This window comes from Cololabis saira, chromosome 7, assembly GCF_033807715.1.
Source record: "Cololabis saira isolate AMF1-May2022 chromosome 7, fColSai1.1, whole genome shotgun sequence".
NCBI classification, from domain to species: domain Eukaryota; kingdom Metazoa; phylum Chordata; class Actinopteri; order Beloniformes; family Belonidae; genus Cololabis; species Cololabis saira.
Window position 1 is genome coordinate 23160386 of NC_084593.1, and position 26243 is coordinate 23186628.

A 26243-nucleotide genomic window follows, 5' to 3' on the forward strand; every position below is an offset into this window, starting at 1 on the left:
TTTGAGATTTTAGTCAGATAGAGAAACTACATAGAGCAAACAAACAACAGTAGTGGTGAAGACTGGACCAGCGCGTGGTGTTCCTGAAGTTGCTGTGCGGGCTGGTGATCCAGGACGAGAAGAGCGTCTGCATCGCTGACGTGGATCGCTGGAGGAGCTGATCGCCTGGTGTCCCGTCTCAGAGACTTGGACTGAGAGACATTAAACTTGAACTGTTATTTTCCTGCAATATAGACACAATAAGACTTTTAAAAATGTCAAAAGAAGACAGGGGAGCGGCTGCTCCTGGAGCGTCCAGTGACGAGGAGGTGGACAGCGCCACTGCTTCTGTGCAGGGTGATGAAGGTAACCCTTTGGTACAGCAGCTGCAGTCACAAGTCCTGGAATTGAGTAAGAAACATAGTGAAGTTTTGTCCAGTATTGCCAATTTGGGTGATCTTCAAACAAGATCTGTTGTTTATATTCCAAGAGAAAAACACATTGTACCATTTAGTGGTGAACCAGGTAAAGATATTTACACTGTTGATGAGTTCATAGAGGAAGTAGAGAGGGCGATGAGAGCAAGGGGTTTCCGCAATCAGGATCAAGCAGATTTTGTCCTTTCACTGTTAAGAGGTGCAGCCTTAGAAGAAGTCAAGTTGTGTATGGGGGGACAGGTGTGGGAACCCAGTGACCTATTCACTTGCCTTAGGGGAGCCTTCAGGGAAAAGCGCAGCACCCCACAACTGTTGCATGCGTTCTATGCCCGTAGACAGTTAGAGGGAGAGGACCTAAGAGATTACTCCCATGCACTCTCACAGCTGCTTAACTCCGCCCTTCAACAGTCCTCTGATGCAGTAGCTGACGCGCAGTTAGCACTTAGAGACCAGTTCATTGAAGGTGTGCGTGACTCCGCCCTCCGACGCGAACTCCGAAGGCTCGTTAGAGGGAAACCGCGGTCTAGTTTGTTTGAGGTCCGTGAAGAAGCAATTTTGTGGGCTCTGGAAGACCGTCCTCAGAGCTCAAATGTAGCGAGAAGCAGAAATTTAGTCGGTGCTAGTCCCAGTGAGATGACACAACAGACCACTGACTCACCAACTGACTTGAGACTGACCTTGCAGGAAGTAGTGAAGATAATCGCACAGCAGGGTAAAGCTATTGGTGAGCTAACCAATGCAGTTCGTGAGCTCACTACCCAGAATCGCAGTACAGGTGTTGTTAATAAGGGTAATAGACCCAAAGTGCAGCCTAAGTACACAAGCGATGGTCAGCCAATCTGTTTACGCTGTGAAGGGGTGGGGCATATTGCTAGACATTGCACTACACCGCATAGACAAGAGAGCAAGCCCAGTGTTACCTCTTCTCCTGCAACACAGGGAAACGAGATCCCTCCATTGCTATGAGCCGGGCAATGCGAGGCAAGTCAGAAGGCTCAGCAGACACTTTAACCAAAGAGCGTTTTTTTAAAAATGCTGTAGGCGAGTGTCCCGAGGTAGACATTCAGATAGATGGTGTCCCGCTGAGATGCCTTTTAGACACAGGAAGTAATGTTAGCACTTTGACAGAAGGTTTCTTCAGAGACCACCTCCATGGAGAAGAAAATGACATGCACTGCACTGCTAAATGGCTCAAGTTAACAGCTGCAAACAAGTTACCGATGCCATACTTAGGTTATGTTGAGCTTGACATACAGGTAGCTGGACTTACCATCCCAGAGTGTGGTTTTCTCATAATTAAAGACGAAGGAACAAACGAACCAGACTCCTCTCTACCTGGCATCATTGGAATGAACATTGCTAAACGGTGCAGGCAATTAATGCTTTCAGAGTTCGACACAACTCTACAGGGTGAGCTGGATTCTGTTTGGAGAGAAGCCTTCAACCGGGTGCAAGAGGCAGAGCTCATTGAGAAGGTGTCCGTGGCTCGTGTAGCTGGCAAAAACAAAGTACATGTACCTGCTTCATCCGTCTCCACCGTTCACGTGCGAGGCCGTAAAAACCAGACAGAGGGTGGGGGCGTCACGCTGTTTGAACCGGGGAACTTTCCACTGCCTGGTGGGTTGATAGTTGTTCCTACAGTGATAACATCCAACAATCACATTTTTACTGTTCAAGTAATCAACTTTTCACCAGAAGATGTCTGGCTCTCCCCGAAGAGTAGGCTTGGTATTCTTAGCCAGGGTCAGTGTGTTGAGGGTGACCCTTACGAAGTAAAGTTTCAGCGTATCTCTGCTAACCATGAGGAAGTGGTAGTTAACCGGAAAGAAGAGCAGGGATCTGACAGTGACGCACAGACTTTACTTGACCGCTTGCACTTGGGAGGTACACCAGAGCAACAGAAAGAGCTCGTGGCAGTTTTGATGAAGTACGTGGATGTGTTCGCAGCTAATGATGAAGATCTGGGATCCGCTGATCGGGTGAAACATGAAATCCCGCTACTGGATGAAACACCAGTCTCCCAACCGTACCGCCGTATACCACCTAATCAGTACAAAGAGGTTAAAGAGCACATTTCTGACCTGTTGAGAAAGGGAGTGATTCAGGAGAGTTCAAGCTCGTATGCTTCACCAATCGTTCTTGTGCGCAAGCCTGATGGAAGTTTGAGGCTATGCGTAGATTACCGGAGGCTGAATTCAAAAACAAGGCGTGATGCATTTCCACTTCCGCGCATCGACGAGAGTCTGGATGCCCTGAGTGGTGCGGCTTTCTTCTCAACCATCGATCTCGCAAGCGGATACCACCAGGTTGTGATGAATGAGAAGGATAGAGACAAAACAGCGTTCACAACACCTTTTGGGCTATACGAGTACCTAAGAATGCCCTTCGGGCTAACTAACGCCCCTGCAACGTTTCAGCGTTTGATGCAGGCCACGATGAGTGATTTAGCCTTCCAGATTGTGTTGGTTTATTTAGATGACTTGCTTGTGTTTTCTCCAACCTTCCAGGACCACTTGGAGAGACTTGAGACCGTTCTGAAGAGATTGAAAGAGACAGGTCTGAAAGTTAAAGTGGAAAAGTGTCATTTTCTCCAACCTGAGGTTAGGTTCCTTGGTCACCAGGTCTCAGCCCAGGGCATAGACACAGATCCAGAAAAGATAAGTGCAGTGAAGTCATGGCCCATCCCTAGCACTGTAAAAGATCTTAGGTCGTTTTTGGGGTTTTGCAGTTACTATAGGAGGTTCATAGAGGGGTTTTCACAGATTGCAGGGCCTCTTCATGATGTTGTAACTGCATGTGTCAAGGAAAGCAGCCAGGTCAGGGCTAATCAGCTGTTCAGGTCGTCATGGAGACCAGAGTGTCTAAGAGCTTTTGAGCATTTGAAAGAAAAGCTAACCAGTGCTCCCACACTAGGCTATGCAGATTTCACTCTTCCTTTTATACTAGAGACAGATGCCAGCAGCCTGGGTTTAGGGGCGGTTCTACATCAGGAACAAAGGGGAAGGAAGACAATTATAGCATATGCCAGTAGGAGGCTCAGAGGGGCAGAAAAGAATGATCAGAACTATAGCAGCATGAAGCTTGAGCTCCTAGCCTTAAAGTGGGCAGTCACCGAAAAATTTAGGAGTTATCTTTTGGGGTCAAAGTTCACCATCATCACCGATAACAACCCCCTGTGCCACCTCTCCACAGCCAGTTTAGGAGCCATTCAGCAGCGGTGGGTTTCTCAGTTGGCCGTGTTTGATTTTGATGTAAAGTATCGCCCCGGCAGGTGTAATACTGCTGCTGATGCCCTTTCTCGGCGACCATCAAATGGTGAGCCAGAACCCGATAGTGAGGATGCAGAATATGATGGGTGTGTAGCCATATGTAACACTCTCAAGACAGGTACAGCCCTAGACTTAGATCTAGTGACAGTAGGGGTTGAGTGTTGTAAACTCAGACAGTTAAGTGCAGCTGAGGTCAGCGAGACAGGAGCTAACAGTGTGGCGCAGGACAACACTCCCACACTCCCTGGATATTCCAAAGCAGAGCTCCAGAGCTTCCAAGAGTCTGATCCAGCGCTCAGAGTTTTGAGAGGGTTTTGGGATAAACAAAGGAAACCAACTTACCGGGAAAAGAAGACTCTAACAAAGCCAGTCTGCTCTTTGTTAAAACAGTGGTCGCGTCTACAGGAGAAAGATGGACTTCTGTACAGAGTAATTGAAGATGCTCACATTGGAACCTGCCATCAGCTCCTGCTGCCGGACTGTCTGAAGGAGCAGGTTTTCAAAAGCGTTCACGAGCAAATGGGACATCAAGGAATCGAAAGGACGTTGGGCCTGTTGAGACAAAGATGTTTTTGGGTGGGTATGTATGGGGATGTTGAGCAGTGGGTGAAGAAATGTCAGAGGTGTGTGTTAACAAAAATGCCACAGCCAAAGATTCAAGCACCTCAGACTCCATTCTTGGCCACCCGCCCACTTGAGGTGGTTGCTATGGATTACACAACACTGGAACGTGCCACAGATGGTCGTGAAAATGTACTTGTAATGACAGACGTGTTTACTAAGTTCAGTCAGGCCTTTGCCACACGTGATCAGAAGGCAGAAACTACTGCTAAAGTCATCCTGAAAGAGTGGTTTCTAAAATATGGAGTACCAGAGCGCCTGCACTCTGATCAGGGCAGGAATTTTGAAAGTGCAGTGATTGCAGAGTTATGTAGATTGTATGGGGTGAAGAAAACCAGAACAACGCCACATCACCCACAAGGGAACCCCCAGTGTGAAAGGTTCAATCGCACTCTGCATGATCTTTTGCGTACACTCCCCCCTGAGAAGAAGCGGCGTTGGCCTGAACACCTGTCAGAGCTTGTGTATGCGTATAATGTCACACCACACTCGACCACGGGGTATTCACCCTATTATTTGCTGTTTGGAGTTCACCCTCATCTTCCCATTGATGCACTGCTGGGCCATGAACAGGAGAACAGTGATAAACCAGACTGGTTGGCTGTACACCAGGAGCGTCTTCAAGATGCACATGCCAGAGCAAGAGAATGTGCTGAACGAAAGGCTGAAGAGAGACTAGCTCAGCAGCAAGAGCGTGTGTACTGTCCAGACGTTGAGGTGGGACAGCTGGTTTACCTCCGCCATCGTCCACCAGGAAGGAACAAGATCCAAGACGTTTGGTCAGCCACGGCGTACAAAGTTATTGAGATCCAAGGGACCACGTACACGGTGGAGCCCCTCGAGGGTGGGCCGGTAAAGAGGGTGCATAGGTCCAACCTGCGGCCATGTGTGGGTCCTGTGCCAGCGCCGAGGCGACGTCGCCAGTCAGCCACGCCGGTGGATGAACCTGCCCCAAGTCACGAGTTGGAGATGGAGTTCATCGAGCCTGAGTTCATTTTGGAGGAGAGAGTGACATATCCTGCAGCTGAGCCGGTTGCAACCCAGGAGATTGAGGATGTGGATCCAGTGGTTGAGACCGAATACCAGAAAGAGACTGAGAGAATAGAAGAGAGTGAGGATGGATGTGAAGAGGAGATGAGTGACGTACCTGAGGAGAGCTTAGAAACGGAAACATTGCCCTGTTCTCATCCTCTATCAGGATCTCCCTCTGCACCTGCAGAGAAGCCAGAGGAAAGGCCTGTGCCTGCTCCCAGGAGGAAAAAAGAGGGGTCGGTCAGTGGTGACACACCCATTTCCCCTCCACGAAGGAGCCAGAGAACAACAGCTGGAAAGAACAGAAACCCTTTTAACTTACCCAAGTCTGCATGCAACGCAGTGTCCTTTAGTCCAGATCTGCTATCTCAGGTGTTAGCTGGCATGGTCTTTTATTCATCACAACTTAAAGGGGCTATAGATACAGAAGTCACCGAGGACGTTGACTTGTAGCAGGGGAGAATGTAGCCAAGTGAACAGGGGTTACTGTGGTTTTTGTGTCAGCTGAGCCCTAATAAAATGCGTACTGTCACTTTAAGGCCAGCCAGGTTGAGAATCCTGTGAGAACCAGGAACTCACGCGAGACCTGAATGCCTGCGAGACGTAAATGCCCGCGAACCGTCAAAGCCCGCGAATCGTCGTCTTTCTAACGCAAACAATGGCAGAGGTGTATTTCTTGTCTGTGAGAGTGTGTGATGGGTTTGAGCCGTGAAAACCTGTTATCACAGAGGAAATACGTGACAGAGTGAAAGAGTTGGAGTGGACCGGTAATTGAGCTGTCTGACGAGTGTGTGTGACTGAGAACGTCTTGTTTACTTCTCGTCGGTCGGGGTTTCATGTATTGTGTCCACGGTGTCGGGAGCCGCCATAGACGACCACGGGTCAGCGTAAGTGGCACAAAATGGCCTGAAATATTAGTTAGTTTTTAATTTCAGTGTTAAAGGCTGTTTATAAAGCTATATGTTGTGTTACCCATGTAGAGGGGAGACAGAGCCGTGAGAGCTGCATCCAGATGCAGGATGAGGCTCTGAAACTACAAGTTAGAGTAAGTGAGGACATTTTGGGTTTTGAATGTACAAGTTCATTAAAGGTCATTTAAAAGTATATTTTGCACTGAGATATTTAAGAATGTACATTAAAGTTAATTCATGGTGTTGATTAAATTATTTCATGAAGTTTACAGAGCTAAAACTTTATATGTATTGTAAAATGTGTCTGATAAGATGAGGAGAGTGGCTTAAAAATGTATTCATGTTAATTAATTTATTTTATTTCCTGTTTACCTAGGAATAGGCCACTACTGTTGTTTGTTAGTGTTTGGTTTTGATTTGTTTTTATTTTGTTTCATTGGTTTTGCTTATTTGAGACTGAGATATTCAGAGAGACAAGAAAGAACTTATTTTCATTTTTTATTTTGACTGTTACAAAGAACATTTCTCTCAAAATTAGAAAATTAATACTGTGCTCGTTTGAGGGCAGTCGGGGTAATAAAGATCCTACTAAAAAATATTTTTGTGTCCGGTCTCCTCCCTCATTGACCTGGCCACATATATATATATATATAGAGAGAGAGAGAGAGAGAGAGAGAGAGAGAGAGAGAGAGAGAGAGATTTTGACAACATATCATGATGAATATTACATTGAATGGTCATCTCTATGGAGGGATCCACTTCTATGTTCATAGAGGGCTCATACATGTTTCATTATTAGCATTTTGAGCAGTATTGTTGTTAAGGAATATCAATTTAAAATTTTAATCAAGCAGTGCAGGGCAGTTACACACACTTTCTCTGTCTTTCTCTCTCTCACCCCCCCATCCACACACACACACACACACACACACACACACACACACACACACACGCACACACACACACACACAAACACACACCACTTAAAAAAGATAATTTGCAGTATGTTTATTATTATTATCTGATGTATGTTCAATATAAGACAAAGAGTACTTATTTCTTCATCTTTTGTCTCTTCCATCTGTTTAAAAACATATTTGTTCATTAATCAGTAATACACATCAGTTCTTCGTCAACACCGTCAGATGTATGTTTTTGTTCATTTTTGAAAAAAATGTTTATTCTTTCTTCAGTCTGTTGTTTATGTAAAAAAGATCTACATCCTCATATGTCTTATTTATCTAAACAAATTATTTTTTCATTTTAAAATTAAAAACAAAGATTGAAAATGCTGACAGTGTATTGTATTTTATAACATATCAGAGTAACTAAACACTATACCGACATACTTCAGGACTTTAGATTCTTGTTGGACTGGAAGAATTTAAATTGTATACTTTTGAGTGTGTCTGACGGAGTTGACACAAATCAAGTTCTAAAGTAAAGCATGTTTATTTTTTATTTCTTATTTTGCAGGCAGTGTATATATTGTATTTTACAACATATCAGATTATTGTATGTATGTATTATGCTTGAGTAAATTTTCTCTAACTGGACCTCTTAAAGTTTTAGTTGAATACCGCTGATTTAGAGTCATCACCAGAAAAATAACACCAGAAAAATAACTTATTTGACAATTTTCACCCGTTTCAAGTAAATTTTCACTTGAAATAAGTAGAAAAATCTGCCAGTGGGACAAGATTTATCTTCTCATTACTAGCAAAAAAATCTTGTTCCACTGGCAGATTTTTCTACTTAATTTAAGTGAAAATCTACTTGAAACAGGTGAAAATTGTTGTTTTTTCCACTGATGAGTCTTGTTTTAAATGTAATGAGATTTTTTTTTACTAAAATGAGACATTTTAACTAGAAATAAGACAAATATTCTTGTTAAGATTTTGAGTTTTTGCAGTGATCCATTTTACTTATCCTGTGAAGGACAGAGTCACATTGATAAGTTCAGAAAACTGTTCTTTATTTTTGTGTTTTGATGTATTTGATGTAAGCCCAGTGGATATTTAAAGCTTACAGAAGGCTGCATTTAACTGCTGCTATGTCATTCCTGCAGTATTTCTGCAGGTGTTTTGGTCAGTGCTATTATTTGTAATATATTATATTTTTTGTAATCAGCACAAATTATCTGTCCCCATATGATAAAATCCACCATCCCCCCCTGATTTTTTTTTACAACTCGAGTACTGGGTATAACCAGGCCCCCGGTCTCGCACTCAGCAGTTTTATATGTTTTATATGAGTTAAAAAAAGGTCACCAATGTAAACAAGTGTAATGCTTTCTTGGAATAATGCCTTTTAGTTTGACTTTGTATCAGCGAATCTGTACTGTCATGAAACTGTACCTGATCCTATGCAATTCTTCTAATAAATTCTTCAATCAATCAATCAATCAATCAGGCACGCCGATTTTTCCCAGTGGCCAGCCGCGGTACTGCAACAAAAAATCCAATGGGGCCCAGAAAGCTTTTTTCCCATAGACCGCAATAGTAAAAGAGAAGCCTCTAAAACTGTTCACAGGACACCTCCAGCTGTAATCACCGGCAATTACTAATCTTTGTATTCTATATTTTTAAGTCATGGACTTTATATCCGTCAAAAATGTTTTATAACGGCCATTTTCGATGTTCCATCCAGTTAATATTATAGATCCATGTATGCGCCAGGCGAGCAAGGCTGAATTCCAATCTCCACCCTAAACCCTCAAGCCCTGAACCCTCACATACTTTAGCGACGTCAGCTGTACGTGATTAAGTGTGAGTGGGTGTGAGGGCTCCAAATGGTAGAAATAAGAATGGGACAGCGCTTAGCAGAAACCGGAAACACGTCAGATCAAAATGTTGTTTTTTTGTTTTTTATTAATAAACTTTATTCAACATTTCAATTTACAAAATTCCTAGTCAGATCAAAATATTACGTACCGGTATTATAAGTTGGGAATGATCATCCTACGGATGTTTGAAAACAAAGTGGTAGCCTATATAAATGAGCATAAAATTCAACAAAGAACACAATTTAAATATGCACACAGTACAATATGTATTTCCTTGTTAATGTAGTGTCTTTCTTTCAATCTACCCATACCACCGCATCCAGTATGCCAGGCTCAATCGCCGAGTAATTTCATTTTTGTAAGAGCGTGTAAACTGATGGTATCCTGAGTTAAATATTCCAGCTGTGTTATGACCAACTAATATTAATTTCCATTTTGAGCATGATGTCATTTCATTTTCGTAAGAGACCGTATATATTGATGGTAACCTGAGCTAAATATTTCAGTTATATTATCACTATTTACTGCAACGTTTTTGTTCAACTTGCTGAAATTGTTTAAATTTTGTGGTCATAAATAAATGAATAACCAAATTACTGCCTGACTTGTTTGTGTTGGATCTAAAACTATCTTGCTAGTATTTACATGTATGCATTTCTGGTAACATAGGGAATCTTAATTCAAACACTGTACTCAGATTAAAGAAAAGCAAGTCTTGTTTATTCAACACCAGGTCAACTGAGGATTTGTCTAATATAAAATGAAAACAAAAGAAATTGAACCTCAAATTATGAATGAAAAAATGATTAAGAAAACAACATTTTGTCCACCATCTTCCCAAAAATGTCAATTAACTTAGATAACTGGTCCTCCCTCTTCTTTTCCCTCTCCTCCTCCTTTTCATCCAGCTCCCTCAGCCTCTTTTCTTGTCTTTAGTCTTGGAGAAAGTCCAAAACTTAATTTGTCCTTTTTTTTGGTTTTCTTCCTTCCGCTTGTTGGTCGCTCCCTGTTTGTAAAGGAAATAATAGGGCCGTTGAAAAATCATCACGGCACAACAGTTTCTCGTTGCTCGTGATAGTGCATCTGCTAGCACTAGGTGCTTGCCTGGTGTGTATGTCAGTCAGTCAGTCATCTTCTTCCGCTTATCCGTTCCCAGCTCGCGGGGGCAGCAGCCTCAGAAGGGATGCCCAGACTTCCTTCACCCCAGACACTTCCTCCAGCTCTTCCAAGGGGAGTCCGAGGCGTTCCAAGGCCAGCCGAGAGACATAGTCTCTCCAGCGTGTCCTGGGTCTTCCCCGGGATCTCCTCCCGGTGGGACATGCCTGGAACACCTCCCTAGGGAGGCGTCCAGGAGGCATCCGGTACAGATGCCCAAGCCACCTCAGCTGACTCTTCTCAATGTGAAGGAGCAGCGGCTCGACTCCGAGCTCCTCCCGGGTGACTGAACTCCTCACCATATCTCTAAGGGAGCGTCCAGCCACCCTGCGGAGGAAACTCATCTCGGCCCCTTGTATCCGCGATCTTGTCCTTTCAGTCACTAACCAAAGTTCATGACCATAGGTGAGGGTAGGTGCGTAGATTGACCGGTAAATCGAGAGCTTCGCCTTTCGACTCAGCTCCTTCTTCACCACGACGGTCCAGTACATCGACCGCATAACTGCGGACGCTGCACCGATCCGTCTGTCAATCTCACGCTCCATCGTTCCCTCACTCGTGAACAAGATCCCAAGATTATACCAAATGGCATCTTGAGGAATCTATATCTTCCATATGTTGTGTTGAAAGTGCAGTACCTTGAACTTTGATCATCCAACTTTATTTGCCAGAATCCCTGCGCTGCATCTAGCTTTGAGAAGTATTTGGCTCCTGCCATTTCACTTGCAATCTCCTCACGCTTCGGTATCTGGTAGTGCTCACGTTTTATGTTTTGGTTTAAATCTCCAGGGTCCATGCATATTCTCAGTTCTTTGTTTTTGTTCTTTTTGTCAACACAGACCATTGAGTTTACCAGGGGGCATCCTATACAGGTGCCCAAGCCACCTCAGCTGGCTCCTCTCGATGTGGAGGAGCAGCGGCTCGACTCCGAGCTCCTCCCGGGTGACAGAGCTCCTCACCCTATCTCTAAGGGAGCGCCCAGCCACCCTGCGGAGGAAACTCATTTCGGCCGCTTGTATCCGGGATCCCGTTCTTTCGGTCATGACCCAGAGTTCATGACCATAGGTGAGGGTGGGAACGTAGATCGACCGGTAAATTGAGAGCTTTGCCTTTCGGCTCAACTCCTTCTTCACCACGACGGACCGATACAATGACCGCATTACTGCGGCCGCCGCACCGATCCGCCTGTCGATCTCGTGCTCCGTTCTCCCTTCACTCGTGAACAAGACCCCAAGATACTTAAACTCCTCCACCTGAGGCAGGAACTCTCCACCGACCTGGAGGGTGCAAGCCACCTTTTTCCGGTCGAGAACCATGGCCTCAGACTTAGAGGTGCTGATTCTCATCCCAGCTGCTTCACACTCGGCTGCAAACCGCCCCAGTGCATGCTGAAGGTCCTGGCTCGAGGGAGCCAACAAGACCACATCATCTGCAAAAAGCAGAGATGAAATCAAGTGGCTCCCGAACCGTACCCCCTCCGGCACTTGGCTGCGCCTAGAAATTCTGTCCATAAAAATAATGAACAGAACCGGTGACTAAGGGCAGCCCTGCCGGAGTCCAACACGCACCGGGAACAGGTCTGACTTACTGCCGGCAATGCGAACCAAGCTCCTGCTCCGGTCATACAGGGACCGTACAGCCCTCAGCAGAGGGCCTCCGACCCCATACTCTCGGAGCACCCCCCACAGGATGCCACGTGGGACACGGTCGAAAGCCTTCTCCAGGTCCACAAAACACATGTGGACTGGTTGGGCAAACTCCCATGCGCCCTCGAGCACCCTGCGGAGGGTGTAGAGCTGGTCCAGCGTTCCACGGCCAGGGCGAAAACCGCATTGTTCCTCTTGAATCCGAGGTTCGACTATCGGCCGAATTCTCCTCTCCAGCACCCTGGAATAGACTTTCCCCGGGAGGCTGAGGAGTGTGTTTCCCCGGTAGTTGGAACACACCCTCCGGTCCCCCTTTTTGAAGAGAGGGACCACCACCCCGGTCTGCCAGTCCAGAGGCACTGTCCCTGACTGCCACGCGATGCTGCAGAGACGCTGCTTGAAAGTCCGCCAATTGCTGTCCACATTTCCCACCAGTTGCAGTCCCTCCGATGGCTATATCTACTAGAGCTTGTTTGGTTTCTCTGACACACGGTTTGTCATGACACACAAGCTAAAATGATTTGTTTACTGCATGAGCTGTTGCAATTTCTTTCTTTTTGGCACTTTAAATGGATATTGAAAGGCCTATTTGAGTTATTTATTTCTTAGTTATTTCACAATAATTATTGTGAAATTATTATTTCACTAGTTATTTTACAGTCATATAATTTAGGCAACAGCTCAAAAAACATTTTTAATAACACTAACCAAAATCAAAATTGGATCGAATCGAATCGGATCGAATGAAATGGTGATAATCGATTCTGAATCTTAAGACTCAGAATCGAATCGATTCTCAACATTTGAATCGATACCCAGGCCATAGCTTGACACACTTTTTTATACCTTTGTGTACTGATGAAAAGAACCTGACGAAAACGTTCTTCTTGCGTGGTTTTCTTATTATCTGTAGTTGGTATTGCAGACATATAAGAAGCATATTATCAAAAGTTGGATCTTCTGACGCCGCTACAGTCTGCAACACTTTTGTTGGGGAACCAAACCTCTTGAGAAGGTCCTTACATAAAACATATGCAAGATCATTGATGTTTTCTTCTTCTATGTCATGGTCTTTTTTCTCCATTTCAGGCATCACAACACTCAGCATACGGTCAAATGTGGTTTTCATTTGTAATACATTGACTGAGAGACTCTTTTCCTCCATGTAAAGAAGTCGAGTTAGAAGTGCAGATACAAGCTGTTCACCCAATGGCATGTCTTCTAACTCCTGACTTAGAATGACTTCAGGCGAGGAGCATGTGCTGTCTTCTGACTCTGGAGCCTCATCGTCTTCAGTCAAACTCTGAATTTCATTTTTAATGTTCTGATGTTCATCATGTTGTATCCCAAATTCAGTAACATCATGAGGATCTGATTTTGCATCTACAGGAGAGACTGGAGACTCTGTGTCATCTTCAACATCTTCCTCCATGATGAATTCAGTAACGTCATGAGGATGTGATGAAGTGTCAACAATAGCAGACGCTGTCTTAACAACTTCTTTCGGTGGGTTTAACATTTCAGTCACTCCTTCAACCGCTGACGGGACATCTATGGCAGATTTTCCAGCAGAACACATTGCTTGGCACCTGATGTGGAGCTTAACCAGGTTTGCTTTAAGACATCTGGCAGCTTGAGACACCATGTGGCCAAGTCGCTTTATATTTGAAACAAAGCCGGTCACGTAAACAGCTGGGTCGGATGTTATGTCTTCAGTGTTTGTGGCTGCAGCAATGCTAGAGTTCACATTCTCTTCAATTTCCTGTTCTACCATTTCTGTCAGCTCTTGTGCAGCCTCACATTGGTCCAGTGTGACATGAAGAAGCTGGGAGAAACATTTGGGTATGGAGTCTCCCAGCTGAGGTTTGATAGTTTCCAAAGGTGCAGCAGATGCTATGCGTTGTTGCACCATCGGCCAGAAAACTCTCAGAATATCTGCTGACACAGTCTGTATTATTTCACTAACCATGTCAGCAAGAGTGGATTGTATATCCGGGTCAAATTCCTCTACTGTGATCATGGCCCACTGTGCTGGTGTGAGCCTGTCTAAATATTTCTGTATAGTAGGCATCACATTCTCCTCCGTAATTAGATAACAGTTTCCTTGTTGATGCATCTTATACTCTGTGTTTTTGAAGATCGTTGTTTGAAGATTTATTGCAATATTTCTTGCTGTATTCTCTCTCTGTCTCACAAATGAATGTAAACGTTCTTCTGACTCTGGAGCCTCATCGTCTTTAGTCAAACTCTGAATTTCCTTTTTAATGTTCTGATGTTCATCATGTTGTATGCCAAATTCAGTAACATGATGATGATCTGAATTAGCATCTACAGGAGAGACTGGAGACTCTGTCTCATCTTCAACATCTTCCTCCATGATGAATTCAGTAACATCATGAGGATGTGAGGAAGTGGCTACAGTTGGAGATGTTGGGGACTTGATCTGAATAACTTCAACATCTTCCTCCATGATGAATTCAGTAACATCATGGGGGTGTGATGAAGTGGCTACAGTTGGAGATGTTGGGGACTTGATCTGAATAACTTCAACATCTTCCTCCATGATGAATTCAGTAACATCATGAGGATGTGATGAAGTGGCTACAGTTGGAGATGTTGGGGACTTGATCTGAATAACTTCAACATCTTCCTCCATGATGAATTCAGTAACATCATGAGGATCTGATTTTGCATCTACAGGAGAGACTGGAGACTCTCTGTCATCTTCAACATCTTCCTCCATGATGAATTCAGTAACATCATGGGGATGTGATGAAGTGGCTAGAGTTGGAGATGTTGGGGACTTGATCTGAATAACTTCAACAACATCTTCCTCCATGATGAATTCAGTAACATCATGGGGATGTGATGAAGTGTCAACAATAGCAGACTCTGTCTTAACAACTTCAGAAACAACTTCTTTCGGTGGGTTTAACATTTCTGTCAAGACGTTTTCTATATCAGTCAGAGCTCCAATCACTTTCTCACTTTGACTTGTTTCATCTGATGCCTTCATCACCCACAGCAGAAGTTGCTGTAAGAACTTTGCCACTGCATCTAGTGTGATGGCATATATCATCTCAGGAGAAACGCTGTTTTCACCCAGCGTGCATTTGACTTTATACATCACAGAGTCTGACAGCGATATTCCCAGCATATTGAGGGGCAGCTCATATGTACAATCAGGTGTCCAATGATTGCAAAGTTTCTGAGTCAGTTCCCTGGAAAACATCTGGACAGGAGTGGAGGATGTGATTTTCTCAAGGCTGAGACCTTCAGTCTTGTTTGACTCTCTGATGTTTCTGAACATGTTCATGACATCCCATTTGATTGTGTCGAAGTTCAGTTGATAATATTTCTGTTTCCTTACATTGATCTTTGTTTTTTTGTGTGTTAAATAGTCTGGACTGGGATATTCAGGCACACTTCCTGGTAAAGGAAGGTAGTCATCTCGAAGCAGAATGGGGCTTGAAGTGCGTCTGATATTTAAGACGAATTCATCGCGTTTTCTTTCAAATTCATTTTCCAGATCTGAATTCATAATTCCAAATTGTTTCCTGGCAAAGTTCAGGAACTGGTGCTCCTGATCGTCCACATGTGCTTTGTGTAAAAGAAAAAACCTTTTCACCTCACCAACCACTAAGCCCATGTCGAATGTTCTCGCGGAGATTTTTTTGGTTTTGGTACAAAAGAAACTTTTAAGGCTACTCAGGTTTCTCTTGAGGGTGTTGACGATCTTAGTCGCTGTTTTCTTAGCATCATTACCAGAGCCAGGGGGAAGTACATAAACACTTTCATCACATTCATCCTCCGATGTGATGTTTTCTGCCTCTGTTGACCATTTCAAGAGGATTTCAGTCACTCCTTCAACCGCTGACGGGACATCTATGGCAGATTTTCCAGCAGAACACATTGCTTGGCACCTGATGTGGAGCTTAACCAGGTTTGCTTTAAGACATCTGGCAGCTTGAGACACCATGTGGCCAAGTCGCTTTATATTTGAAACAAAGCCGGTCACGTAAACAGCTGGGTCGGATGTTATGTCTTCAGTGTTTGTGGCTGCAGCAATGCTAGAGGTGGCTGCAGCAATGCTAGAGTTCACATTCTCTTCAATTTCCTGTTCTACCATTTCTGTCAGCTCTTGTGCAAACTCACATTGGTCCAGTGGGACATTAACAAACTGGGAGAAACATTTGGGTATGGAGTCTCCCAGCTGAGGTTTGATAGTTTCCAAAGGTGCAGCAGATGCTATGCGTTGTTGCACCATCGGCAAGAAAACTCTCAGAATATCTGCTGACACAGTCTGTATTATTTCACTAACCATGTCAGCAAGAGTGGATTGTATTTCCGGGTCAAATTCCTCTACTGTGATCATGGCCCACTGTGCTGGTGTGAGCCTGTCTAAATATTTCTGAATAGTAGGCATCACATTCTCCTCCGTAATTAGATAACAGTTTCCTTGTTGATGCATCTTGTATTCTGTGTTTATGAAGATCTTTGTTTGAAGAATTTTTGCAATATTTCTTGCTGTATTCTCTCTATCTCACAGATGAATGTAAACGTTCTATGGATCTTGTTGTTCTGTTCTGTTTGTGGTGCTACTGAACCAGCTTGCAACATACACGTCGTGTTATCATTTGCAATACGAGTCGAGTCGACAGACCTGCATGTATATATACCCTTGTATGTGACGTCAATAGAATCAAAGAATGTGCGTCATTCCAAAGTTCCAGCGTTGGCGCGCATGCGCAGTTACGTAATGTAGTACACAGACACACTTCACGCACCCTTACCAGGATTTTAGACTTCCCCGAGGAAACAAAGTTTTTACTGTTTTTCTCACTTGACCTCAGCCTAAAAAGTGTTTTACCAGTACACTTTTTACGTGATTACAACAAACGTCAAATCTGGCGATATTAAGGATACAGCAAAGCGTTCCGCTTTAGCTCTTTTTTAATTGATCTTTGAAAAACGAATAATGCACATTACATTCCAGAAAAACATTCATTACAAAAGAAAGAACATTGAATGACCAAATCAAAAGAATTACAGGACAGGAAAACTAAATAAAAACTGAAAAAAAGAAAGAATGCAAGTGATCAATCCAAAATTCGGTTGCAAAAACATCTTTTTACATATTTTTATTCAGTAAAGATATGCACTAAAAATCGGATTTATTTTTAAAAAGCGAGATGGATGATACATTAAGCCATAGTTAAATTATTGATCCCAAATTGTTTTTTTTTCCTCCAACTGTAAACCTACTGTAATGTTTTCAAATGTAAGAATCGGAATCATTTGATCATTGTAGGCAGTACTCGAGTTGTGAAAATAAATCAGGGGGGATGGTGGATTTTATCATATGGGGACAGACAATTTGTGCTGATTACAAATAATATAATATATTACAATTAATATTAAAAATGATTGCACTGACCAAAACCCCTGCAGAAATACTGCAGGAATGACATAGCAGCAGTTAAATGCAGCCTTCTGTAAGCTTTAAATATCCACTGGGCTTACATCAAATACATCAAAACACAACAATAAAAAACACTTTTCTGAATTTATCAATATGACTCTGTCCTTCACAGGATATGTAAAATGGATCACTGCAAAAACTCAAAATCTTAACAGGAATATTTGTCTTATTTCTAGTTAAAATGTCTAATTTTAGTAAAAAAAATCTCATTACACTTAAAACAAGACTCATCACTGGAAAAAACAACAATTTTCACCTGTTTCAAGTAGATTTTCACTTGAAATAAGTAGAAAAATCTACCAGTGGAACAAGATTTCTTTGCTTGTAATAAGAAGATAAATCTTGTCCCACTGGCAGATTTTTCTACTTATTTCAAGTGAAAATGTACTTGAAACAGGTGAAAATGGTCAAATAAGTTATTTTTCTGGTGATGACTCTAAATGTTGAAATAGCAGTAATAACACATTCATTGATGAAATGACATAAGGGATGGAAAGGGGTGATGGCGGTTTTACAGGGCGGATGATTTTGACGGTTTTTATTTCGGGGGGGATGCCATCCCCCCTCAACTCGAGTACTAGGTAAGAAACAACCCAAAAGGTCCAAGTTAAGCTACAAGAAATTAAAAAAAAAAAAGGTTTCAATATATGCATTACAAAAAGTAGGCTACAAATATTCAAATCTAAATTAAATCTTTCATGTAAATAAAAAAAAACATGGATAAACCATCTTGGCCAGTAATATTCGTACAAAAAAAGGCAAGTGTCTTTGGAGCATATCTGACAATCTATAATCTATACATATGTATTTTAAGACCCGTGACCCTGCAAAGGATAAAGCGGGTATAGATAATGGATGGATGTATTTTAAGATTTGCGTCCAAACCCTCCGGATGAATTAAACGGTGCACCCAACACTGCTTTTATGGATTTTTAACTTTTTACAGGACAGACCACAAGAAGTGCTTGTGAATGGTTTTAAATCGAGCAAACTGGTTTTAAACACAGGGCTTCCTCAAGGTTGTGTTTTATCTCCCATTCTCTTCTCTGCATATACCAACACCATCTCTTGTAGCAGAGAAGGAATGACACTTTTTAAATATGCAGACGACATGGCACTGGTTGCCCACATGACTGGTTCTGATGCTCTGACTCAGTACCAGCAGGCCGTCAGCGACCTGGTCCAAACATTCACTGAGAACTCACTCCAGCTGAACATTGCCAAAACAAAGGAGCTGTGCTGTGGAGGCAGAAGCAAGGCAGCAATAACGCCATCTCTTTTCCAGCCACTCAGCATCCAGGGGCAGCTGGTAGAGCAGGTCCAGTCCTTCAGATACCTGGGGACTGAGATCGACACCTGTCAGTCCTTCACACAACATACGGACGGTATTTACAAGAAGGCACAACAGCGTCTCCACCTGCTGAGGAATCTAAGGACATTCAACATCAGCAAAGACATTTTAATTCTGGTTTACCGTTCACTCATTGAATCCATTTTTACATTCAACATCTCATCCTGGTACAACTTGCTCACCATCAAACACAAAACCAGACTCTCACGAATAATAAACCAGGCCAGCAAAATATGCAGATCACAACACACCCCCCTGTCTGATCTCTACAACCGCTCTGTGATCAGGAAGGCCACTCTGATCACAGAAGACCCCTCTCATCCCCTTCACCACTCATTTCAACTACTGCCATCAGGCAGAAGGTATAGAATTCCACTGGCCCGGAAAAACATTTACAAAAAGTCATTCATCCCATCTGCCACAACCATTCTGAACAATATTAAATAGATTGTTGCACTTTTAACAGGCACTGTCATGTCTGTTTTAACTTATTTACTGTTTTTAACGTATTTATTCTTTTTATATTGTAACGTGTCCTTATGGGAATGTATGAATGTGGTTGTGAGCCCTGTCCAAGAAGAATTTCTGTCACCATTGGGACAGACAATAAAGTATTCTATTCTATTCTAAACCTGCTAATGCAGCACTGTTCCAGTAGATGGCGGTGTAGGCCAGCGATTGTACCACCTACACTCAGGAAGACCAGCTGAAACACTGACAGAAGATATTAAATAACTTTTAAAATGTTAAATATTAGAAATGAAAGTTTCTAGTTTCAAGTTTCTAAAGTATTCATATAATGACACAAAGCATCAGGGTTTGATCATTTCATTCAACCTTTTTTTTTTACAGTCCTTTCATTTTCAAACCTAATTACAGTGAGCGTCTAATCATAAATTAGTCATAAAAACAGTTTGAAAGGGTTTCTTTCCCACTCGCGGTCCTATAAAACATTCCGTGATGCAAAACCAGTGAGCTCAAGGTGATAGGCACAGACATCCAAAGGGAACAGGCGGAGAAATATCCAAAAGACCAAACAGGTCAGGCACGAAGACGCAGCCAACAAGCTCCCACAGGCTGGAAACAAACCATATCGAAACTCTGCCAATCTGACACCAGGAACAGGTATGGCAGCTGTGTAAATGAGGGAGATCACAGGTGAGGCAGATCAGTCATTAATCTCCTGCTGCAGTGAGGCCTTCACAGAAACCTCGGACAACAGAGTGTTGGAATATGACATTGTAGTTGAATTTAAAATGTTAATATTGGCTTTTGAATGGATGTTTTTATTTGACATTTGATCACGATTTTGATATTGTTTCACTGTGTTTATTTTATATTATGTTTTATCTTTGTGCTTAAAGTTTAAAGTGCTGTGGTTTCTGGACAACCCCCCCGTGATGGCACCCATAGGTTTCTGAGGAGTTCTTTGGCCGCCTCTTTTCCCTCCGACTGCCACGTTGCAACAAACAGGCCCGGGAAGCCGGTTAGACTCTTAGGCCCTGTCCCCCTGCCTCTACTTTTTAGCCCTACCCCTAAATTTTGCGCGTTCCCGTGAGGGTAGTGGCGCCCCAATTCCTCTTTTCACCTAGGGGTAGTGGGGAAAACAAGGGTAGTGGCTATGGGTTGACAATAGGTATGGGGTGCTGTGTTGGGTTTCCCCCCAAAAAAACATCCGGGCACTACGACCAAACGGCCACTCTGGTCTAATCTGTCCATGGGACATTGTTCCAGAGGTCTTGGGGTTTATTTAAATGCAGTTTTGTGAACCTCAGTCATGCTTCCATGTTCCCTCTAAACAAAAGTGTCTTTCTCCGGCCAGCTTTTCCTACATAGGCCCAATCCCAATACTCCCCCTACTTTTCTTCACTAGCCCTACTTTTTTTCACTCGCCCTTCTTTTCTTCACTACCCCTAAAAAAGAAGGGACAGATTTTAGGGCACTTGAAATCTTCCCAGGGGCCTGTCCCAAAACACCCCCTACCCCTCGTTTTCATCCCTACTCCTAATTAGGAAGCTGAGAGCCAAAAGCAGTTTTAATTTCAGCTGTAGCGCTGTTAATATGCCACTTTATTAAGTTTTAATATTTTTTCAGGAGTAAAAGTAACCGTTAAGATCCCCAACCTGGGCTCAGTTTATCCAAATAACGCCTGTTAAGAAATTTGCTCTGAAAATTTCCGGATTTCTGCCTGTCTGCCGGCTCCGGAGCTGATTTATGGGTCCGCGTTAAATCAACGCAGAGCCTACGGCGTATGGTACGGCGTACGCCACGTCGCCGCGTAACCTACGCCGTAGGCTCTGCGTCGATTTAACGCAGAACCATAAATCAGCTCCGCTATCTTCACTTCAGCTTTATCTGAAAGTGTTTAAATTACCCACATGGGATGAAAACGGGGGGTAGGGGGAGTATTGGGACAGGGCCAAAGACTTCCTACAATATGCACTGCATATCGTTTCAGTCTAAGTTTAAATTATTGCCCGTAGAGATATCTGCTTTCTCTCATTTGTAATGAGACTGGATCGCATTGGTATTTTGGTGCGCAGATAAAGACATTTGAAGGACTCAACATCAGTGACTGTCCAAAAGTCAATGTGGTAAAACAAAACATGCTAAGCTCATTGTCTGAGAGAGGAAAAAAAAGAATACAACATGATACTAGTTTGTTGAGTTTCTTTAGTAATCATGTCAAGGCTAAAAAGACTACTAAAGTTTTCAAATGTATTTTTTTTTTTCTTGTGCATTGAACACAACAAGACCACACTGGTTTCATTAAATATGAGCAAAGGCAGACATGGATCATAGTACTACTCTGGTTGCATGAGATACGCCCCCTGGTTTCATATTTAAATTCTGTTCAGAATTTATATTCATTTTTATATGGAAATATTAGCATTTTAGCTCAATAGCTTCCAGATCATTTGGTTAATTGACTCAAAATCAGTGTTGGATCATAGTACTACTCTGGCTGCATAAGATACGCATCTTTATTTTTTATTTCAAATATGGTCATAATTTTTTCATACATTTTGATATTTAATAAATATAGCTTGTTAGCTCCTAATCAACTCTAAACAGTATCTATGCTTATATCTCACATTTAATTTTGAAAACATGAAGTCAGGACAGCTTCAGCCCTTTTCTGTGTGCCTGTTTTTACTGTAAAGTCTGTAATATGTGCGCATTTGAAATGTTCGCTCAGAGCCGCCCTGGACCCTAATGAGAGGTTTACCCAGAGCGAATGTCTGTCGAATATCCAACGTAAAACTAAATTCACTGCGGTCGGATTAGACCCATCGGTATATGTTTATATTCATTGTCTTCACCTAAAGAAACTAGCTTAACAGCCTAGTCATAAAAACAAGGAGGTGACCCTGCAAATAGAGAAAAACAGTAGCAGCAGTGTAGCATCTTATAGAAACACCCTTCAAACCTTTAAACAATTTCATAAAATCCTAACAGTAAAAAAAAAAAGAAAGATGGAGAAGTCTGAGATTACAAATTTAATTTAACTATATATTGTCTATATGTAACTATTATTACAGTAGTTTCGTTTGTAGGGTGTGCTTTGATCTAATCGCAGATTTTTCATGAAACACCTTCAAGAGCTTAAGCAAGCTCACTTAAACTTATATTAAATTATGATTTCCCTGTATATTCTTCCAAATCACCAGTAACTCACAGACAAGATGAAAAAATTAACAAATTTTATTACGTAGAACAAAATAGCCGTTCAGCTTTATAAACAATCAGAAAAAAAAAAAACTTGACAGCCCTTCTCATTAGCATGAAATCATTTCCTTGAGGATTAATTGTGCATATCTCCACCAGAAGATGAAGGAATCACTGGAATGTATATGTTTTGATAAATGCATTTTGATCCATAAGAGTTAATCTTCCTTATTTCTCCTTTATTTCTGAGACAGGCAGTTCAACCAGCTTGTTGTGCACATGCATCATCCCTGGAGAAAGAACAACAAGCATGTTTCAGATTTATGTAAAACATTTTTTCCTGTGTAGCCTAAGTTTTAATTTCCAAGGGCTGAAATACACAAGGTTTATACACAATAAGTAGAGCTGCACCAATCAGCTGTAGATGGGAATCGGTAAGTTTTGGTCTGTAATATTTGTTGTTGAAATCAACTAATACTGGCGGTTACTTTTTTCCGCACATGCATGAATATATATATACACAGCCTTGGAAATGTTTAATTTTACTTGTTTGTTATTTTTTATGAGGTGGGGTTTGGGCAGTAAATTTATCAGCTTAAGCTTGAAGGCTGAGTTATGGTTCTGCATCAAAACGACGCCGTGCCTACTACGGCATGTGGTACGCGTCGACGTAGACCACACGCCGTCACTGACGCCGTCACTGACGCCGTCACTGACGCGCACCTCTCGAAAATTGTAACTACGCATCGAGGCGACGCAGACCACACGCAGACAAGAGGGCTGTGATTGGTTCGCTTGGTAGCAACGCATTTCCGGTTTGAAGCAGTCGTGAACTTTCAGCGCTTTTTTCTTCGTGTATGTGTGATTTTTTTTGGTTTTATTTTTTGCACAATAGTTGTCCTTATCTCTTTGATTCACTGTGACCGGAAAAAGTTGGATAAACCATTCAGGAAAAGATCGCGAATTAGACGGCGTCACGGTGACGGCGTCGGCGTGTGCACGGCGTCGATTTGACGCAGAACCATAACTAAAGCTTGAGCTATGGTTCTGCGTCAAATCGACGCCCAAAAAAAAAACAAAAAAAAAAAACACACATACACGAAGAAAAGAGCGCTGAAAGTTCACAACTGCTTCAAAGCGGAAACTGGAAATACGTTGCTACCAAGCGAACCAATCCCAGCCCTCTCGGTCTGCGTGTGGTCTGCGTCGCCTCGACGCGCAGTTACAATTTTCGGGAGGTACGCGTCAGTGGCGGCGTCGACGCGTACCACACGCCGTAGGCACGGCGTCGATTTGACGCAGAACCATAACTCAAGCTTCAGATGATGAGAAGAATCCAGATTTCTTTTTTCTTCCTCTCCATCAGAAAGTACACAGCCTGCAGCTTTTGTCATATTCAAAGTTGTAAGTTAATGTAAGCAGTTCACACTTTTAATAAAATCAGAACAGGCAAAGACAATTCCAATTGCTTTAACAGTGAACTAGGTTTTCTTTGCAATGAATCTCACCTTTAAAGTACTTCACAGTTTTGACTCGCAGCTCCAGGGTTGCATCTTCGTCACATACAAAAACAGTCTGGGGGTGCTGCTGGAATGCAGACACTGTCCACATGTGATTCACACCTTCTTCTATGGCTTTATACAAGGCAAATGCCTTATGCGCACCAGTGATGATGATCATGACCTGAGAAGAAATTGGAAGTATGAGTTGTGTCACTGACTTTAAGAAAATCAAAGTGTATTATCAATCCACTGTTCTACAGCTCAGTAACAAAAACAATAATTGCTTACAATCTATCATAAACACACAAAGAAAAAAATTACAAACAGCTTAATAGATGACTCCTAACCTCTTTTGCATCCATGACAGTGCCCACTCCGACAGTGAGCGACATGGTGGGGACTTTTGACAGATCTCCATCAAAGAATCGAGCATTAGCAATGATGGTGTCTTTTGCTAGGGTCTTCACCCTGGTTCTTGAAACCAAGCTTGAACCAGGCTCATTAAAGGCAATGTGGCCATCAGGTCCAATACCTGACAAATAACACAAGGATTGATTGATTGATTTCTTCCAACAAGACTGCATAATCATTACATACCAGAGCTTCACTGACAGCAATTCAAGTTAGATCTGTGCCCTTCTGACCTCCAACAAACAGCTCGATCCCCCCGGCAGCGGTTATCTTTTCTTCAAAGGCCTCACATTCTGCTTGCAGGTTAGTAGCGTTGCCATCGAGAATGTGGGTGTTCTCTGCTTTTATGTCTATGTGCTTGAAGAAGTTATTCCACATGAAGGAGTGGTAGCTCTCAGGGTGATCTCGGGGAAGTCCTACAAATGAGTTTATGGGTTTCTTAAATGAGATCAGACCATTTGAAGAATTCCTTGATGTGTAATTTAAAGAACAGGTTCGCGTACCGGTACTGAATACCTACCCACATATTCATCCATGTTGAAAGTCTTCACATACTGGAATGAGATTTCACCATTTTTGTAGTACTCAATTAGCTTCTTGTAACAGCCTGAAGGAGTACTTCCTAAACAAAGGCAAAAACAAAACAAAACAAAAAAAACACATTTTCATACGTATGTGATGGTTGAATCGGAATTAAGTTTCTTTCTATCTCTTTATTGTGCAATTAAGAAAAAAAGACTGTACACACTGCATCTCTGTACCTTAAGTTTGCAAGGAAATGAATACTTTAAAAGGTGAAAAGTCACCATCAAAAACCAAAATATGTGCCGTTATGAAGTTTAAACTCTGTTTGCATGGATAAATTAGACACAATGCAAACATTCAGCAGAATTTGACTGATTTTTTTTTCACCCCTGCTATTTTCTCATTGTGAAGTTGTGCAAGTTAATGCTTTTTAAGATTTGCTGAATCAGCAGGATGGGGTGGATATGGCCAGCTTTAAAAATCTGGTCCTTAAATAAGAAGTTCAACGTCAAAAACGGAGGAAATAATAATACACTGCACACGGGTGCAGCTTCCTCTTACCTGTGGGGAGCCCGAGTGTGAAATATTTGTCTGGGCCAGGTTTGAATAGTAAAATCTTATTTCTTATGTACTTTGCAGCCCACTCGCTTGCCTGGTCGTAGTCATTCAGGATAATGAGCTTCATTGTCTTAAAGAAAAACACAAAAAGAAAGACCAACAGTTTGCATGTATGAACCCGCTTCAGTCCCGAAGCAATTTGGGACGAAACACACCCAAATCAGACTTTAGACTCATCAAGATAACTGCATTATACTGCATCGAAACAATTGTGTCAACTGTTTGCTCTCTATAGCATTGCAAAACAATCTGTCAGTTTACTGTGGTAACTTTTAACACTTTTAAGGGAAAGTTATGATATCCTGACAAAGCTTAAAAACGATAGATAATATATTCAGCTTTACCTCTGACTATCTGCAGCTGTAGACCGGAGGCTCTGGACGGATCACGTGATCACGTGCTGTTGTCTGCAAACTGCGGAGATGACGTCACGGAGTCACGATGCTGCGCTAAATGGTCATAGACGAAACAGAAACATCAGCATTTATTTTTATTTTATCATTTTATCATTATTTACGCTAAATTCTTTTTTCACAAACAAAAATGTGCTTGGTGCTACTGCCAAATTTGCCCCTTTTCCACTAGAATTAAATTCTCTCATTAAATCTCTTTATTTGGTAAATAACAAAAAAAGCAATATACTTTTAATCAACTATGAAAAGTTTTTCCCTGTATCCTCTGACTAACCTTTAATTTGTAACTGTCTTGACCTTTCCTTATTGTTTTCTATGCATCTGGTTCTATTCCTCATACCTGTTTTATTGTCCTGTTTTATTTATTTATGTATTTATTTTATTCTCTATTTATTTACTTACTCATCTTTATTATTATTATTATTATTATTATTATT

General features: G+C 42.2%; 1 protein-coding gene across 2 annotated transcripts; it reads right to left on the reverse strand.

Annotated features, from left to right (window-relative positions):
- Positions 1-22358: 22358 nt before the first annotated feature.
- gnpda1 (glucosamine-6-phosphate deaminase 1) lies at positions 22359-25820 on the reverse strand. Of its 2 annotated transcripts, XM_061726238.1 has the most exons (7): positions 25738-25820; positions 25337-25463; positions 24771-24872; positions 24484-24666; positions 24187-24371; positions 23846-24020; positions 22359-22627 (listed from the first exon to the last, which is right to left on the reverse strand). In XM_061726238.1, the coding sequence occupies exons 2-7, from the start codon at positions 25458-25460 to the stop codon at positions 22566-22568; spliced, it is 831 nt and encodes a 276-aa protein (XP_061582222.1). In that variant the 5' UTR covers positions 25461-25463; positions 25738-25820; the 3' UTR covers positions 22359-22565. The 2 variants fall into 2 exon arrangements, with proteins under 2 accessions (XP_061582222.1, XP_061582221.1); XM_061726237.1 differs by lacking the exon at positions 25738-25820 and having other exon boundaries at positions 25337-25677.
- Between the last annotated feature and the right edge of the window lie 423 nt (positions 25821-26243).